Source organism: Lynx rufus, unplaced genomic scaffold (genome assembly GCF_022079265.1).
Source record: "Lynx rufus isolate CCGP_SWC_20201006 ecotype Redwood Valley unplaced genomic scaffold, mLynRuf1.p SCAF_11, whole genome shotgun sequence".
NCBI classification, from domain to species: domain Eukaryota; kingdom Metazoa; phylum Chordata; class Mammalia; order Carnivora; family Felidae; genus Lynx; species Lynx rufus.
Window position 1 is genome coordinate 24,083,201 of NW_025814825.1, and position 16,379 is coordinate 24,099,579.

Below are 16,379 nucleotides of genomic sequence, written 5' to 3' on the forward strand. Positions count from 1 at the left end.
GGCCATGATACCACAAGGGCAAACACAAATTCTGAGTATCTGCATGGCTTGCCTCCACCAACAGAAGCTCCCTGAGGTCAGGCCCAGCGTCTTCCATGTCTCCCGGGCCAAGTGCATGGCCTAGCCCACAGAATACGTTCGGTGAATAGGTGACAAGCAGCCTTCTGCACCCACTGGCAGACTCTTCCCTATGGCCACCCTTGTAAGATGTTTGCTTCTCCACACATTTGCTCAGGCTGATCTTCTACCTGAAGTGCCCTTTCACTTCATCATAAACATCCATCAAGGTCCAGCTGCAGCCCCACCCCCTTAACAGCTATATCGATATCCACCACGTCGCACATGGCCTCTCACACATGCCCTCGCTCATGCTTGTGCCCATTTCACAGATGGGAAGCAGACTCAGAAGCATTCAGTGGCAAGTTCCAGGGTCACACTGCTGATAAATCCTGTGCAAAGCAAGAGTTCAAACCCACGTCATCTGATTCCAGGCTCTCTGCTCCCTACATTTCACCAATTGCTTAGAAGTCCTCCCTGAGGTTTGCAAAGAGTTTTATGGTCCTCCTGCCCCATCTTAGGAATGAACAGGAAGATCTGTGTGTGATGGAATTATTACTGACACTAAAAGTTAACGTTCAACACTGGGAAGTGGCCCTTCCCTGGCAGGGGTTTGCCACTCTGACCACTGAAGCCAGCTCTGGGAGCTCCTGTGGCTGGGCATTTATATCTCTGTGTGTTACAGTTCACTAAATACTCTCAACTTCTCGAAAAGCTGGTTTTTTCCTCTTGGGAGCGGCTGACTCTACCCTTTATGAGAATTGCAAGCCTGCTGGTGCCCTGCCCATTGGGAAACACCTCACTCTGTCACTCTATAAATGTCTGAGGTGGCCCCAAGGGAGGACTTGTGCGGCACCGCTGTCTCCCCAGGACGTGAAGTTCCCACCACCCCACCATGAGGTTTCTAGCCCTCTCCAGATTGCTCTGCATCTTGCTCCTCTGCTTCTCCATCTTCTCCGTGGAAGGTAGGGCTGTCCCCCCAAAGTGCTGGTTCCCAAGCAGGGAATGCAGGGCCTGGGAAGGTTGGAATCAGAAAATGTTGGAGGGCAGGCCCCCAGCAGGCAGTCCTGGGCCTGGGAAGACAGGCTCTCACTCCTGAATCTGTAGCACCTCTGTATACAGTGGCAGCACCAAGGGGTGGCCTGGGAACTTTAGACCCCATGATCTCCATCTGTAGCTCCAGTTCCCCCAAACCCACACACCAGCTATGTGAAGGTGATGATTACCATGCAAACATGCAACCTCCTGGCAAGATTCTTGCACCTAAATCCTACCTAGCTAGAAATTCTAGAGCCACTCTCTTGTACTCGTATCATGCCTGTAGTACGGTGAATTTTGTGGAGACTGTGTGAGTCTGAGCATCCCAGCAAACAGCTGCAACAGATGAGATGAGTACGGTGTGGTGGTGGTTGGGGGGGGGGGGTGGGGGAGGCATGTTTGTATGTGTTTAGAAGTGGGAGAGATGTTCCCTGTACCTAGGTGGATATGAATATTTAGCACTCCTGCCTTTGTTTCATTCAGGTTAGCTATTTTGAGCTTTTTCTCTTGCCTAACTCTCTAGACACTGCCTACTTTTATTATTTTTTTAAGGCAATTATGGTTAAGAGACTCTTAAATACTGAGAACAAACTGAGGGTTGATGGGGGGGGGTGGGGAAGAGGGGAAAGTGGGAGATGGGAATTGAGGAGGGCACCCCTTGGGATGAGCACGGGGTGTTGTATGGAAACCAATTTGACAATAAATTATATGATAAAAAAAATAAAAAAATAAAAAAGTACCATCCCTATAAAAAAAAAAGCAATTATGGTTATTTTAACATTTATTGGATTTGGGAGCATAGACAAATAAATAGATAGGGTTGAAAAACACCCATATCTTCATGACTCAGGAATATAGCCATGTTTAACATTTTATTTCTTTTCAATATTGCAGACAAGCATTTTTGGTAATTGATATATCTCTATATGTTAAACATTGTATCTTTTTAAAATCACTATATTATTATATAATCACCAAAAATACTTACTATTAAAATTATTCTGGAAGCATTTACACCAAAATGTCAACAGTCGTCATCTCTGAGCAGTAGGATGATAGGAAGTATTTGTTTTCTGAACTTTCTGCAGTGAACATTGCTGCATATGTAATACAGAAAACGGTGATTAGAATTCCTCATAAACACAGTCCAAAGCAATGCAGTTTATCAGACCTTTATTTGGGGGCATGCTAGACGTTGCCACTGTTACCTTAATGACAATTCAATGAATATGAATACCTTTCCCCATAAAGTTTCTAAAACATTTAGGAGTATTTCTGGCATATTCTCCAAATAGTATTATTTAAGTAATATTTTTAGGTATAACTTGCCATCAAGTGTGCTATGATGAATTTCATGCTTCGACATGTAGATGGTTCATAATTTTGCACTATTTTAAGTATGTGGTAAGAGCATATGTGTATGTAAAACATTCCTTGTATTTAAGATTATTTTCTTAGGCTAGATTGCCAAAGGGAGAATATCAGGTCAAAGGGCATAGATACTTTGAGTGAGGATGCTGTGTTTTGGACAGGGACATGAGGAAGAGAGTATCTGCCCACAATGACTTTGTTATTTCTGAAAAATAAATCACCTCCAGGCCCCCCCCTTTCCCCAGGCCCTCCCACAGCCTGGCTCTTCCTGAGTTTCCTTCAATAAATATCCCTGACCTTTGTACCTTGGGAGTGGAGGCTGACTCAAGTCATTTGTACACAGATCCAACCTCATGGTGTCCCCAACACACTAAGGAAGGGCCTCTGCCCCTCTGTGTCTACCCTCAGGGAGAAGGCATTCTAGGCATCTTGCCAAGCCCCGGAAAGGCAAGCTTTGCTGTTCCCGAGTTCCTAGTCCTGTCCCGACGGCCCAGAAAGGTAAGCACCCTGTCCAGATGGTAAGAGGCTCTGGGGAGGCCATGGGACAGGCCATATATGTGGATCAGCCCTCACCTGTGCCTGGCACAGAGGGGCCACAGCAGATGTGATCTTGGCCTCATGGAGCTTCCGCTCTAGTGTGGAAAAATGCAAAATTAATCATTTTGAACTGAATACGTTCTGTCAAGAGAAGAACAACATGCAATTAGAAAACGGTACTGGGAACACCCCCGGCCTGGGTGGGAGGCATCAGAGGAGGCCGCATTTGAGACCTGAAGAACGGCAGGGAGACAGGGGAGGGTTCAGGCAGGGGAAGCAGCAGGCATGGAGGCCTGAGATGGGCAGGAGGGAGCCACGGAAGACAGAGAGGTTGGTGAGTTGCAAGGTGTTCATGGAAGCTACTACCCAAGGTAGGGCTGGCCTTGTGAGCTGCCACATGAGGAAAGGTGACCAGTGGGTGGATGGGACTCCCAGGCTCAGAACGTCCCAGAGATGAGGGCAGGCAGCATGCATCCCAGGAACCAGGCTGGAGGTGCAGAGCCAGGGTGAGGCCTGGAGGAGCAAGACTGCCCTCTCCCACGAGGCCCCCGGGGGCCCCGGCTGGTGAGGGAGACAGCCCCGAAGGAGGCTGCAGGTACCCAGCTCCCAGCACCGGCCCAGGCTGAGGGCCAGCTGGTGCATGGGAGTTGCCTGGGTGTGAAGTTAGCACTAGGAGACTTCTGCTGGCCTTGGGTAGGAGGGCCCCACAGCCTGGTGCATGCAGCCCCCCAGGGAAAGCTGCAGAGCCTAGAGCCAGCCAGGCCTGACACTAACCCAAGGCTCCTGCCCCCGATTCTCCGCAGCTAAGGTCTGAGAAGGCCCCAGTCCTGCTGGCACCTCTGAGACCATGGCCCAGGGAGCCCATGACCAGAGCCAGGTCCTCCCACCCATCCCCCAATCCCACCAACTACCAAGAGTCCTATGCACAAAGCGGGAGCTTGGGTATGAAGGACAGGGAGAGAGAGAGAGACAGCACTCCTTAGCCTCTGGCCACCTCTCCAGAGAGGCTGACAGTCCCTCCCTCCAGACTGGCATCACATCCAGCTGCGGTAAAAATAACCCGTTCTCACACCCTGCACCCAAGTGTGAAGCACCAGCCCAGGAAAGGTGAGAGGAAGTGCACTGACAGGCTGACTGCAGCTCTGCTCTCCTCTGAGGCCCCAGCCTGGTGAAGGAGGAGGTTTCCATGAAAGAAATAAGGCAAAGCCAAGGGAAGGGAGAGGTAAGAGTCCCTCCCTACTGAGTGAGTCCATCCCCAAACCCTTCCCCAGGATGGATGCACTCACAGGAAGTAAAACGACGTTAGGGATGTGCATGCACATACACACACATGCACACACGCACACACAGATCCTAGGAAACACAGCCAGTTAACTCCTTGTGCCCAGTACAGGGAAGCTGTTTTGTTACTCACTCAACACTTTAGAATAATTGAGGTGCACGGATTCCATGTTGACTCTGGATTTCTTTCAGTGTACGTACATATTTTTAATTCCATTGCAGAAAATTGCAAACAACTTAGAACAAAAAGAGAAAAGCAAACCTTTTTATCGGGTCCTTATTGTACAATCTCATTTAAATCTTTGGAACCACATCAGGGAAGCATTGTCACCATTTTACAGTTTGGTAAACCGAGGCTCAGAAAGAATCTGAGGCAGAGCCAGGAGCCCGGATGTGTCTACCTCTTTCCACTACAACAAACTGGCTCCTCCATAGAGAGCAGGTCCCGCAGCATGCTTGTGAAGACACGGCATCCCCAAGACCTCAGACTTCCCCAAAGCAAAGCGCCATCTGGGTTGGAATCCCAGCTCCACCACCTGCTAGCTGTGTGCCCTTGAGCAGGTCGCCCAGCTCTGCTAAGCCTCAATCTCCTCACCTGTGAAAGGGTACGATCCCAGACTCTACCTTGCCAGGCTATGGTAAGAAGACAGTGAAGTCATGACTATAGCCAGGCATTACCCCCATAAACATGCCTGCTGGGGAAGTCAGAGCCCTGCCAGGGCGCCTGAAGCAGGAGGCCAGAAATTTCAACACTGAAAACCAAGGCCTGTGCCTTCTTGCCCGGGCTTTGTGGTTCCACCCACCGTTTTCTGGGCCTGATCCTGGGGCCGGGTCATCAACAACAGAGCTGCTGAGCGTGCCAAACTCTGGGAATGTGGCCTCTGTCCTCTGGCCCCCCGGTGTATAAGAGTGTCTGCCTACCTGTCCAAAGAGAAAATAACCAAGGGTGTCTGGAGGATGTCCCTGGGCTGACAATACCAGTTAGACATACACATGCCAGCGTGGGACTCCTCAATGTAAAGTGTCTTTCCTGAGCCTTGGTTCACACATAAGTGCAGTGCCAGGCCCATGGGGATGACAGGACATGGCAGGCACAGGATCTTGGGTCGGTTCGACAAAACCATCTCCAAAAGTCAGTGGGCTGAATTTACCACGTTTACCGATTTGCTAAACAAAGCTTTCTGCAAAGTATTTGAAAAGTTTGTGTCAATCTGTGTAGCAGCGTGTCATAGCAACATTTTTTTCGTGGAGTGTTCAGTTCGTTAACTCTTAGTGCTGGACAGGCATCAAGCTTAGGCGGGGGGCAGAATGACAGACCCCACCTAGGACCTCTGTCAGGCCATCCTCCTTCCAGGTGTCCTGAGGTTGTCGGTGAGGAAGCTCCTGGGCAAGACTGGGGAGGTCTTGTTTGAAGACCCCTGGAGCCTGAGAGTGTGCCTGCCCCTCCCACAGACTGCCTGGGACCTGAGAGCTCTGTTCCACCCTCCCTGTTTTGAAGACAAGCAAAATTACTTGACCCACAGTGGGAGATGGGGGAGAAGGGGCCCAGAGAGATACCTCCCCCACCATGGGGTATCCTTGTCTTCAGAAAGGGGCCCAGACTACAGAGACAAAGACTACCCATTGAGGACCACCAGCGTGATTACTTGAGGGTTTTGGCAACTTTGCATGACAGCTGGGTTGACACAAGAGCCAGTACAATGGACCCTGGAAGGGAAGAGGTGAAGAGGGTGCCCCACCCATCCTATCCAGTGGACCAATCAGAGGGTCTCATATCTGTAGCCTTTCTCCTCCGGGGGTTATATCCATTAGCCGTAGCTGCGTAACTAAACACTCCCAACTTCAGTGGCCCAAACTACAAGTATTCTCATTTTCCATGAATCTGCAGGTCAGCTGAACAGGCTCATTTATTCTTCCAAGGGTTGGGTACACCATTCTGCTGACCTTGGCTGGGCTCTCTCACATGTTTGGGGGCCAGTGGTCTGTAAGTCTTGGAGGGTCTCAGTTAGGCAACCGGACCTTCTTCCACATAGTCTCTCATCCTCCAACAGGCCAGCCAAAACTTCTTCACAGAAGCTGCAGGGTTCCACCTATGTGAGTGAAAGCACCTAAGCACCTTAGAGCTGGCCCACCTTTACCTCCTCTGCATTCAGCTGGCCAAAGGAACTCACCAGGGCAGCTCATATTGAAGGAAAGGAGAAGCAGACCCCATATTTTGGTGGGAGGAGCTACAAAGTCACATTGCAAAAACAGGGTGGAGAATTGTGACTATGTGTGCAATAAGTCAACCACAGTATTTATTGTAGGAGCCAGAGAAGAGAGTCCTGGGGATCTGAGGAGGGTGGACAGAAGTTGCAAGCAGTGTTCAGGAAACCATGGTCCCCCATCAGAAATTCTAGTGGAAAATTCTCATGACATTCTATTAATAGAAAAAAGTACTTTACACTGTACCATGATAGTACCATGACTATCACTGTTGGAAGATGAAAGCACTTTCAAATAGGAAGACAAAATACAAAGACAACAATACCAATGTTAGCACTTATTTATGATTGAGACATGAGGCTATGGATAAATTATAATTAAATTTATTTTTATAGCTGGTGGTTATATAGCAATTATTGTCTAACACTTACATCTGCTAACTCATTTAATCCTCACAATCTTAAGAGTTAGATAACATTACTACCCCCATTTTTACAGATGAGGAACCAAAGCACAGAGAGGTTAAGTAACTTGTTGAAGGGCACACAGCTAGTAAGTAAGTGGTACAGCTGGGGCTTTGAATCCGAACACTCTGGCTCCAGATTCTATGTTCTTTTTTTATTTTATTTTATTTTTTTAATGCTTATTTATTTCTGAGAGAGAAAGACAGAGTACGAGGGGGAGAGGGGCAGAGAGAGAGAGAGAGAGAGGGATATACAGAATCGGAAGCAGGATCCAGGGGATCCAGTGCTGACAGCACAGAGCGGGACTCGAACCCACGAACCGTGAGATCGTGACCTGAGCCAGTTGGACACTTATCCAACTGAGCCAGCCAGGTGCCCCCAGATTCTATGTTCTTAACTATCATACCACCTTGCATATAGTAATAATCTGGAAACAGAAGGGGGGGAAAAAAAGAATAGTCTCATCACAACAATTTAGTAATCTTCACATTCATTTGTGTTTCTTTTATTTTTTTTTCAAGCAACCATGTTTATCCAGTTTTTTTTTTTTTCAACGTTTATTTATTTTTGGGACAGAGAGAGACAGAGCATGAACGGGGGAGGGGCAGAGAGAGAGGGAGACACAGAATCAGAAACAGGCTCCAGGCTCTGAGCCATCAGCCCAGAGCCCGACGCGGGGCTCGAATTCACGGACCGCGAGATCGTGACCTGGCTGAAGTCGGACGCTTAACCGACTGCGCCACCCAGGCGCCCCTCCAGTTTTATTTTTATTGTACCTCATTTTCTTACTTTTAAAATTAATGTTACATTGTGAGTATTTTTTTTTCCTCTTGCTACAGTCTTCATAATCACAGAATTTTCTCACGTTAAACATTTCCATCATGATGAGATACCATAAGATACCATACCTAACTTACCATTTCTCTACCATAGAATATTCAGATTGTTTCCAGAAATTGTTTTTCTGGTATTCAAAACAAAACTATGAAGAACAGTTTAATGCATGCCGGTTCTTTTTTCTTGTGGACTATTCCTCCCATAAGTGGGACTGGTTTGTCAAGATGCAAACAGCTTTGAGACACATATTGCCTGCAACTCGCAGTCCAGAAGGAAATAGCCCGAGGAGTCTGAGGGCCTGCAAGTGACGTGGGCAGACCCTCCTACTGTGGCCATCAGAAACCAGACCCTTCAACTTTAGTGGACTCTTGTTGACAAAGCCAGTTTGACTCATAAGCCTCCTTCTCTCCATCTGATGCCAGTAAATCAGATTTCTCCCTGACAGGACTGAAATAACCTGAGCTGGTCATGTTTGCCATGAAAGCCCTTCCTTCTGGGTCTCCAGGAAGGAGATAAGATCTCATTCTTGCCTTGATTTTTAAAAACACTTTGAGCCTGGAAATGAACGTTAATTGTGTTCTCCCCTTTCTTCTCCCCCACTCTGCCTGGCTCTTGTCTTGTCTCACCTGTCCATTGCTCCTTCCCAGGGCGCCACGTGAGGATCTGCAGACAGTGCAAAGTCAAGCCAGGGTCCCGCACTTGGGTAGTACCTGGGGCTCTCCCGCAAGTGTAGTGCTGCCCAAACAAGTCGGCACACAGGTTGAGACCCTCATGCCCAGTGCCTGAGGCACCCAGAAGTCTCAGGTTCTCTCAGGATGCTCCTCTTGAAGCTGGGGCTGAGGGCAGAGATGCCAAGAGCCTTGGCCCATGGAAGCTTCTGCCCATGAACCATAAGCCTCTTCTCTTAAAGACACAACATTTCTTCCCTGCTATGTTGGAATGTGCTCACGCTGCCTTTTAGAAAAGCCTGAACCAGAATTTTCTGAAAACCACAACCTGGATACAAAGGTCAAAACGCTGGAATGCCTGTCTTGCTGTGTGGCCTTGGACAAGTAACTTATCCTCTCTGGGTGCATGTTGGCTTCAGAGATGTAAAGTTCAGAGACCGAAAAACCCTCTAAGGAAGACCATCAGTCACTGGCACCAATGGGTTTCACTATGCTTTTCAACCTTCCCGGCAGTGAGCTGGGATGTTGTGGGGCTTCACCTTGGTCAGCAAGGGCCCTGAGAAAGTTCCGGAATTCTAGATGCTAGTCCCACTCATGCCCCCCACTTTCCGAGTTATTCAGGCTCAGCCCACCTGGTCTCAGTCCCTTCCTGGCCTCTACAGTGTTGACAGTCAAGATTCCACTGTGACTTTTGACAGCTACAAACTCAGACAATTCTGATCCTTCTAGGGAGCAGGTAACAGGTCCCCAAGAGCAGTGACCAAGACTGCATCCTGAGGTACACACAGCCCTTAACCGTCCCACATCCGATGGCCTCTGAAGGAACCCCTTCCTAACTTCCTGATGTGAATCTGCTGGAAAGAACACTGAAACAAAACAAACAAAAAACCCCAAATAATAAATAAATAAATAAATAAATAAATAAATAAATAAATACATACATACATACATACACAAAATGCACATGCAACATCCATGTTTAAGAAAGTCAGTGATTAGGAGACACCTGGGTGGCTCAATCGGTTAAGCGTCCCACTTGGGCTCAGGTCAGGATCTCAATGTTTGTGAGTTGGAGCCCCGCATTGAGCTCTCTGCTATCAGCACCGGGGCCTGCTTCGAATCTTCTGTCTCCCTCTCTTCTGCCCCTCTCCCTCTCTCTCTTTCTCTCTCTCAAAAGTAAATAAACATTTAAAGCAACAACAATGACAAAAAGGAAAGTCAGTGATTGGTGTCCCCGGGTGGCTCAGTTGGTTGAGCATCCAACTCTTGGTTTCAGCTCGTATCATGATCTCACGGTTCATGAGATTGAGCCCAGAATCGGGCTCTGCTCTGTCAGTGTGCAGCCTGCTTGGGATTCTCATTCTCTCTGCCCCTCCCCTGCTCACATGCACTCTCTTTCTCAAAATAAATAAATAAAAGTTAAAAAAAAAAAAAAGTCAGTAATTGGGCCTGAGCCACAGCTTTCTGCTAGAGGAAACCCGTGCCCCAAAGCTTCTCCTGAAGGCCACTCCTTCATCATGAGAAAATCTAACTAGGAGAAGGGGGGGTGAGGACTACTGACAATAACAATGCTCTTGGTCTGAAACACCAGGACTCAAATCCCAGGCCTACCCAGAATTGTCTGTGTGACCTGGGCAAGTTGGTTCCCTTTTCTGTAAAATGGAGACCCCAGCACCCATCCAGAGGACTGAAAGGGCACGGTGGGTGATGGAAAGTACCCACAGAGGGCATGACACACAGAGGAAAATGGTTCAGGGAAGTCCCTGCCTTCCCTGCCCTCGCTGGGGACTATGCTTCTACCCACAATGAGCCGGGGTTGTGACTCAGAAGGAACAGATGGCCAGGTCTAAGAGGCTCATCTCTCCGGTAAAGCTCCCTTCTAATCTGATTCTCCCAGGAAGGTGAGAAGCCCTCCCCATGCCACCCCACAGTCTGTGTCTGAAAGTGCCAGGCCCACAGCTTTGAGGATCGATGGGTGGAAGTTCTCTGGCACAGGGCTCTGGGGACAGTGGTCCCAGGGCAAGCCAGAGTCCTTACCTTGTCCTAGGCCAGACCTTTCAATTCCATACAGAGGCTGCATTCATGGGCTGGTCCCTTCACTCACTCACCTGTTCCCAGGGTAGGCAGTTGTCCCATCATGCCAGCTTCTGAGGCTCAGACATGAACAAATGCAGTCCTCGAGGGCTGAGAAGCACCAGGGTGTGAGCCCCGGGGCATAAACAGAGGTCCGGGCACAGGAGAAAAAAGATGAGCTGATGCTTGGGCTGAATTATGGGAGCATTCCAGCTGGAGAAGGGATATGTGTGTGAGCGTGCAAGCATATGTGTGCGTGCATGCGTGCGTGTGTGTCTGGGATGAAGAAGAGGAGCAGCAAAGGCCAGGCAGAAGACTTGAGGGTTTGAGGAGAATTCACAGCAACTGCAGGGAATGCAGGGAAGAAGGGCTATTAGGAGGAGGTGGAATGAGCCGGAACTAAGGCAGGGCCGAGGAAGGCACAGAAGAGGAATTTGAGGGGTTTCTGAGCAGCAGTGGTGTGGCCTTATAGACTCAGTAGCTGGGGCTATGGAGACAAGTCCACGGTGAACATTCCTGTGCTGTGTCAGACCCTCACCGGGAACGCCCTTGGCGAGGTGAACCACTCAGCTACTAGCACTGTGACAGCTGACCGTTCAACATCCTTGTTCCCAATTCTACCCCTCTCCATCACCACCAAACTCCTGCCCCCTAACACACACACACACACACACACACACACACACACACACACACACACAAAAGGTAAAGAAAACTGACATATAACTAAACACATGTACTTGAAAGTCAACAGGAAAAACAATTCAGAGGCCATGTGTCCGGCCACTGAACCAAGTCCAGCCTTCTGCTCAGGAAAGCACAAACCCCAGGAGCCTCAGCTTCTTTCTCAGGTAGGAAAGACCAGTCACTTAATGTACACAATTAAAAGGACACAGCAGACTGTTGGGGGAAAGAGGAGGCTGTCTCTGTGGGGCAGGAATGCAGTGCCCATGGCTCTGAGCCACTGGCGTGCAGGAGACCAGCCTTGGGTAGGAAGGGCAGTGACCCCATGGGACCTTCCAGGGATGCCAGCCCCTCAGAGCAGCCCAGACCAAAGGTGGGAGGCACAAAAGGGAGCTGAGGGCTCTGTTCCCACCCTCCCTGACTCTGGAAAGTAAGGGGAAGTAAGGGAAAGCCTGAGACTGGTTCCCAGAGATTCCTGTGCAGAGCTAGAGGCTGGCCAAAGGCCAAACTCTTTCCTTCCCACTCACCTGTGGGATGTCACCTCCAGAAGTTGCAACATGAGATTTTAAATTTGGTGGAAGAACTTCACTCTCAAAGGGTAGACTGAGCCTTCAGGGAAAGTCTGACAAATAAGGTGATTCAAGGCTACTGGGGATCCCATGAGGATTCCAAACATCCACAAGGGACTTCAATTTATAAAACTTTAATTCTTATTTTGCCCTTACTTGACTCCTTAAGAACCTAGACTGATTGACAGTTTACACTAGTGTCATTAGAGAAAGTGTGCGGTCCCCATGGCAACTAAAGGGGCTCACACTCTGACTAGGTGGGACGTGTGGTATCGTTGACAGTGCACAAGCTTCACAGATTTGGGTTCAAATGAGGGTTCTGTCATATGCCTGTTGTGTGACATTAGGGAGGTCAGGTGACCTCTCAGAGCCCCAGATTCCCCACCCGTAAAATGAGGCTGTCACAGAGGGCTGTTAGGGAGACTAAATGAGACAATGAGAAGCGCCTGGCTCTGAAATAGAAGCCAAATGGTGGTCACAGGTCTGTTTCCAGCACATTAGGTCCCCAACCCCACTCAAGATTAGGTCCCCCTGGACCCATTTCATCTCCAGCTATCATCGAACCTCCAGTTGGGCACCACAAGCACTTTACAGCCTCGTGTACTCACCCATTCTGCTGATTCGTCTCTGAGCTTATTTTTGGGTAAACTGTCCAGAGTAGACCACTTTCTGGAGCCTTACAGGGCCATGCCCTAACTGGTTAGTTCACACAGGATCCCACACATGACTCCCCTGACTGGCTCCGCAGCCATTTTCCCTGCCTTGGACGCATCGTAAAACTTCTAGGGTGTGAATGTGTCCAGGGCTCTGACCTGGTCTCCCAAGCAGTGGCTGCACCTTGCCTGTTTACTAGCAGCATTGTAACAGGCGGATAGGTCCAGAGGCAACCGGCAGACTTGTTATCAACAGCCCCATCTCTGGAAATAGTCTTTGACTCATCTGCTGTTTAATCTGTCAAACTGCACTGCCCCTCAGGATTTGCAAAGTGTGAACCAAAAGGGGGGAAGTGTCAAGTTACAAGATATCGAAACAGAAAAAAAAGTTCTCTTCCACATCAAAATGCAGCCATTTTGTTTGCTCAAATCAAGGTTTAAATATATTGTGGATGTGAACACGTCTACATGTGCAGCGGTCTCCACCGCTGCCTGTTGTCTTTCACTCAGCCACTTCACACATTTCAGCCTGCTGCCTGGCTCAGCGGGCATTTCAGCTTATACCCCCGGGCTACTCCAGTCTATCAACTTAAGGATGGATGGAGTGCGGAAGCACATGTCAAGGCATGAAGAAGATCAGTTGTTGACCATGACCAGGAACCAAGACTTATGTCATCGTCAGGTACCTCTTCATTCATTCATTCATTCATCCATTCAGCTGGTCAACAACTACCCATTGAAGACCTTCTATGTGACTGGTCCTGTGTAAATACTGAAGAAACCTATGCATAAAATGGTCTCTTCCTTAAGTGGTTCACAGCACTCTGGGGAGACACCAAAGCAGACAGATTATAGTACTAAAGTATTTTAAGGATCCTGTCAAGGTCTCAAGTAGGGACCAATTCTGCCTGGGGGCAGAAGATGCCAGAAAAAAAAAAGGAAAACATTCCGGAGGAGAAGATATTATTGCTGTGTCACCTACCTAGACTCAACCATGAGGCAGGCCGGATAGCAAAGGAGAGCACTGCAGGGTGAAAAACAGGCAACATCAGGGTTAGAGCTTCTGCCCACCTGTGTGGGTGCCACAGTGACCAAGAGCCAGCATTGCAACCCAGGAGGTTGATTCAGTGGGTACTAGTACCAACTAGATGGGTACTGGGGAACAGGTGACAGCCCCAGACTCCTGCATAGTAATAACCTCAGTTAGGGGGACAGGCAGGGCCTTAGACAGACAGGGGAGGAATCCCAGCTCCATGTCAGAGGAGACAGAGACAGCCACCTTACACATGGCCTGGACACAGCAAGGGGACAAGTGAAGGGGACACATTTCAGAGTAGGTGGTGTCCCGGGCTCCCCAAGCCTGCTAACCCCAGAGCCCACTGCTGTGGGAATGGACTCCCGACTTCCAGCCAGGTGGGTACACCCTGGCCCACAACCACAGAGGACAGTCATCAGGACCTCCCCCGGGCTAGGATAAATAGGGCCTCACAGTCATGTCCAGAGAGAGTACATCCAGGCCTACTAGGATCCCTGGGCCCTATGCCTTCATGCTCAGTACCAAATTCCTCCCTGGACAAGGGCTTCCCTGTCATGAACAGTCATTGTTCTGGAATTCAGCAATAGGACCGAACAGCTCAGGATGCCCAGTAGGTGGGCAGAGGTCAGTCTGCAAGATGGTCTTATCACAGACAGCTAGGGCGGAAGCAGGGTGCTAGGACCAGTCCTTTGCCCCTCCTACTTCAGGGTCCTTAGGAAGGTGAGCCCGAATAGCAGACAACTGCTCTTCACCACACCCTCAGCCCTGGGAGGAGCCTGGAGAGCTGCTTGCCCAACCTCTCTCGGTGTAGGTGTGCATGTGCTGGGCATGTGTGTTTATACAAGGAAATGGGAAAGGATTCACACATACAGGGTATACATGCATGTATATGCAAATGGGAACAGAACTTGGTGGGTGGGGCATCCGTGTAAACACGTGTGCATGGAAACAAGGCACCATGGGTTAGCCCATTCAGGTAGATCAGTTGGGGGCAAAGAGGTTACAAAAGCCTGGGTTGGTGTGCTGGCAGAGAGCTAGAACATACTTGCATGCCCAGGCAGGCAGCTAACACCTGAATCCGCATTTACTGACAGCTGGACCAGCTGCTGTACATCTACCTGAGGAAATGCTGTCAGGACTTGACCTTGAGATGAAATGGATTTGGTATTTCACAGCAGGTTCCATGGTGAGGAGGCTCTAGAAGAGAGGGAGCTCGTCACCCTGCAGGGGTGATAGACATGTGGAAGACAAGGTGACGTGTGTCCGGGGCTTCCCAGGGTCTGCAGGTGAGGGTCAACCCCTCTGTCTCACAGCAGGTGAGCCCTTCCCAGCTCTGATAAACTGAGCCTTTCGCATAGCCTCCCATTCCTCCGTACTAAAGGTCAAGATGAGGGTCCATGGTGAGAACCTCCATGAGGAACTGTTCTTTTCCCAAGTTCTCAAATGCTTTGAGGACAAGGGCAGATCTAATGTGACCAGCTTGTCCCAGTTCATTCCAGACCTTCTTAGTTTTACCACTGAATGTCCCACACCCCTGGAAACCCCCTCAGTCCCAGGCAAACCAGGACAGCTAGTCAAGGAAAACAATATATATGTAAACTACAAACACAAAATTAAGGCTATGGAAGGGACATGTGAGCAAGGGGCCCGGAGCTGAAGCATCAGTAGCTTCAAGGTCATCTTCCTCTGTTACAGAATGTTTCAACTTTTTTTGGAGCAGCTGAAACTGGATGTGACCCTAGGCCCTGTCTTTTCCTGGCTGTGTGAGGTTGGGCAAGTGACTTGCCCTCTCTTCTTCCTTTCTAAAGCAGGGACAATCACACCAGAAGTTGTGTTGGTTACACAAGATAATATGGGTGACCACACACACACACACACACACACACACACGCAGCGTAGGAGGGGATTCCTTCACTATCCCTCTCCGATGCAAGTCTGTTGACTGAGTGAACTGAGGAGAAAGAAGTCAAGGCACCAGAACCACGTGATGAGGAGATAGGCAGACAGGACACGGAAAGCTGGTTTTTCTCAGCACACTGGCAAGATGTTTGCCCCAGGAAACCCTGGCTCTGCCTCCAGCACACTAGGTGATCTACAAAAAGCCCCAGTCCCCTCATCTGTATGTAGGACTTGTGGAATGGCCCACCTTGGCCTTGTCCCAGCATTTTGAGACAGAAAGATGCAGAAATACCTGTGCAATTTAAAGTGCATTTTCCAGCCAAAGGCCAAGCCTGAGGGGATTCAACAAGAGGAGTTCTGGTTAACTGGGCCTGAAAATAGCCCAATACTCTGGGACTACTGATTTATCTTCTTGTCCTGAATCCCTAACTCTTGCTACCTGTGGATCAAGGAGGTCTGGCCTTGGGGGTGGGGGATGTTCTGCTCCTGTGAAGGCCCCTGGGGAGAAATATTGAGACCCCAGCCATGGAGGCCTCTCCAGGAAGCACACAAAGGGGTCTCCTATTTCTGTAGATATACCCCTCCAAGGCCATCCTGGGGAGTGACGAAGCTTGGGCCAAACGTGACCTCCCTGTACCCCCCATGAATAGAAGGGGACAGGCGGCTTCTCTAACTGAAGTCCAATGTCAGAGCAAGAGAATGAGGGTCCAGCCTAGGGAAATCTCCCAACAACAAGAAGGCTCCTGAGTTTCCCTGCTTTTCCTACTTATCAGCATCCAGGGCCCTCATAGCAGTGCCCTGCTTTGCCTAAATGTCCTTCAGGGATACAGGGCTCGCTACTCCTGGGGCTGTCCATACCTGTGCTGGCCAGCTGTGTTAGCAAGTCTGTCCAGGATGGGGCTTGATTCTGTCTTCAAGCTGTTCACCCTTCCTTACAAGGCTTGAATGGGTCTGCTGTTTCTCCATGGTCACCCATGGGGACAGGGAGTGAGGCCAGCCTGCTATCT

General features: G+C 49.4%; 1 protein-coding gene across 1 annotated transcript; it reads left to right on the forward strand.

The window, feature by feature from the left end:
* The first annotated feature begins 952 nt into the window (after nt 1-952).
* On the forward strand, nt 953-8,523 carry GPR15LG (G protein-coupled receptor 15 ligand). The gene is made up of 3 exons (XM_047072781.1): nt 953-1,022; nt 2,875-2,964; nt 8,438-8,523. The coding sequence occupies exons 1-3, from the start codon at nt 953-955 to the stop codon at nt 8,521-8,523; spliced, it is 246 nt and encodes an 81-aa protein (XP_046928737.1).
* Nucleotides 8,524-16,379: the final 7,856 nt, after the last annotated feature.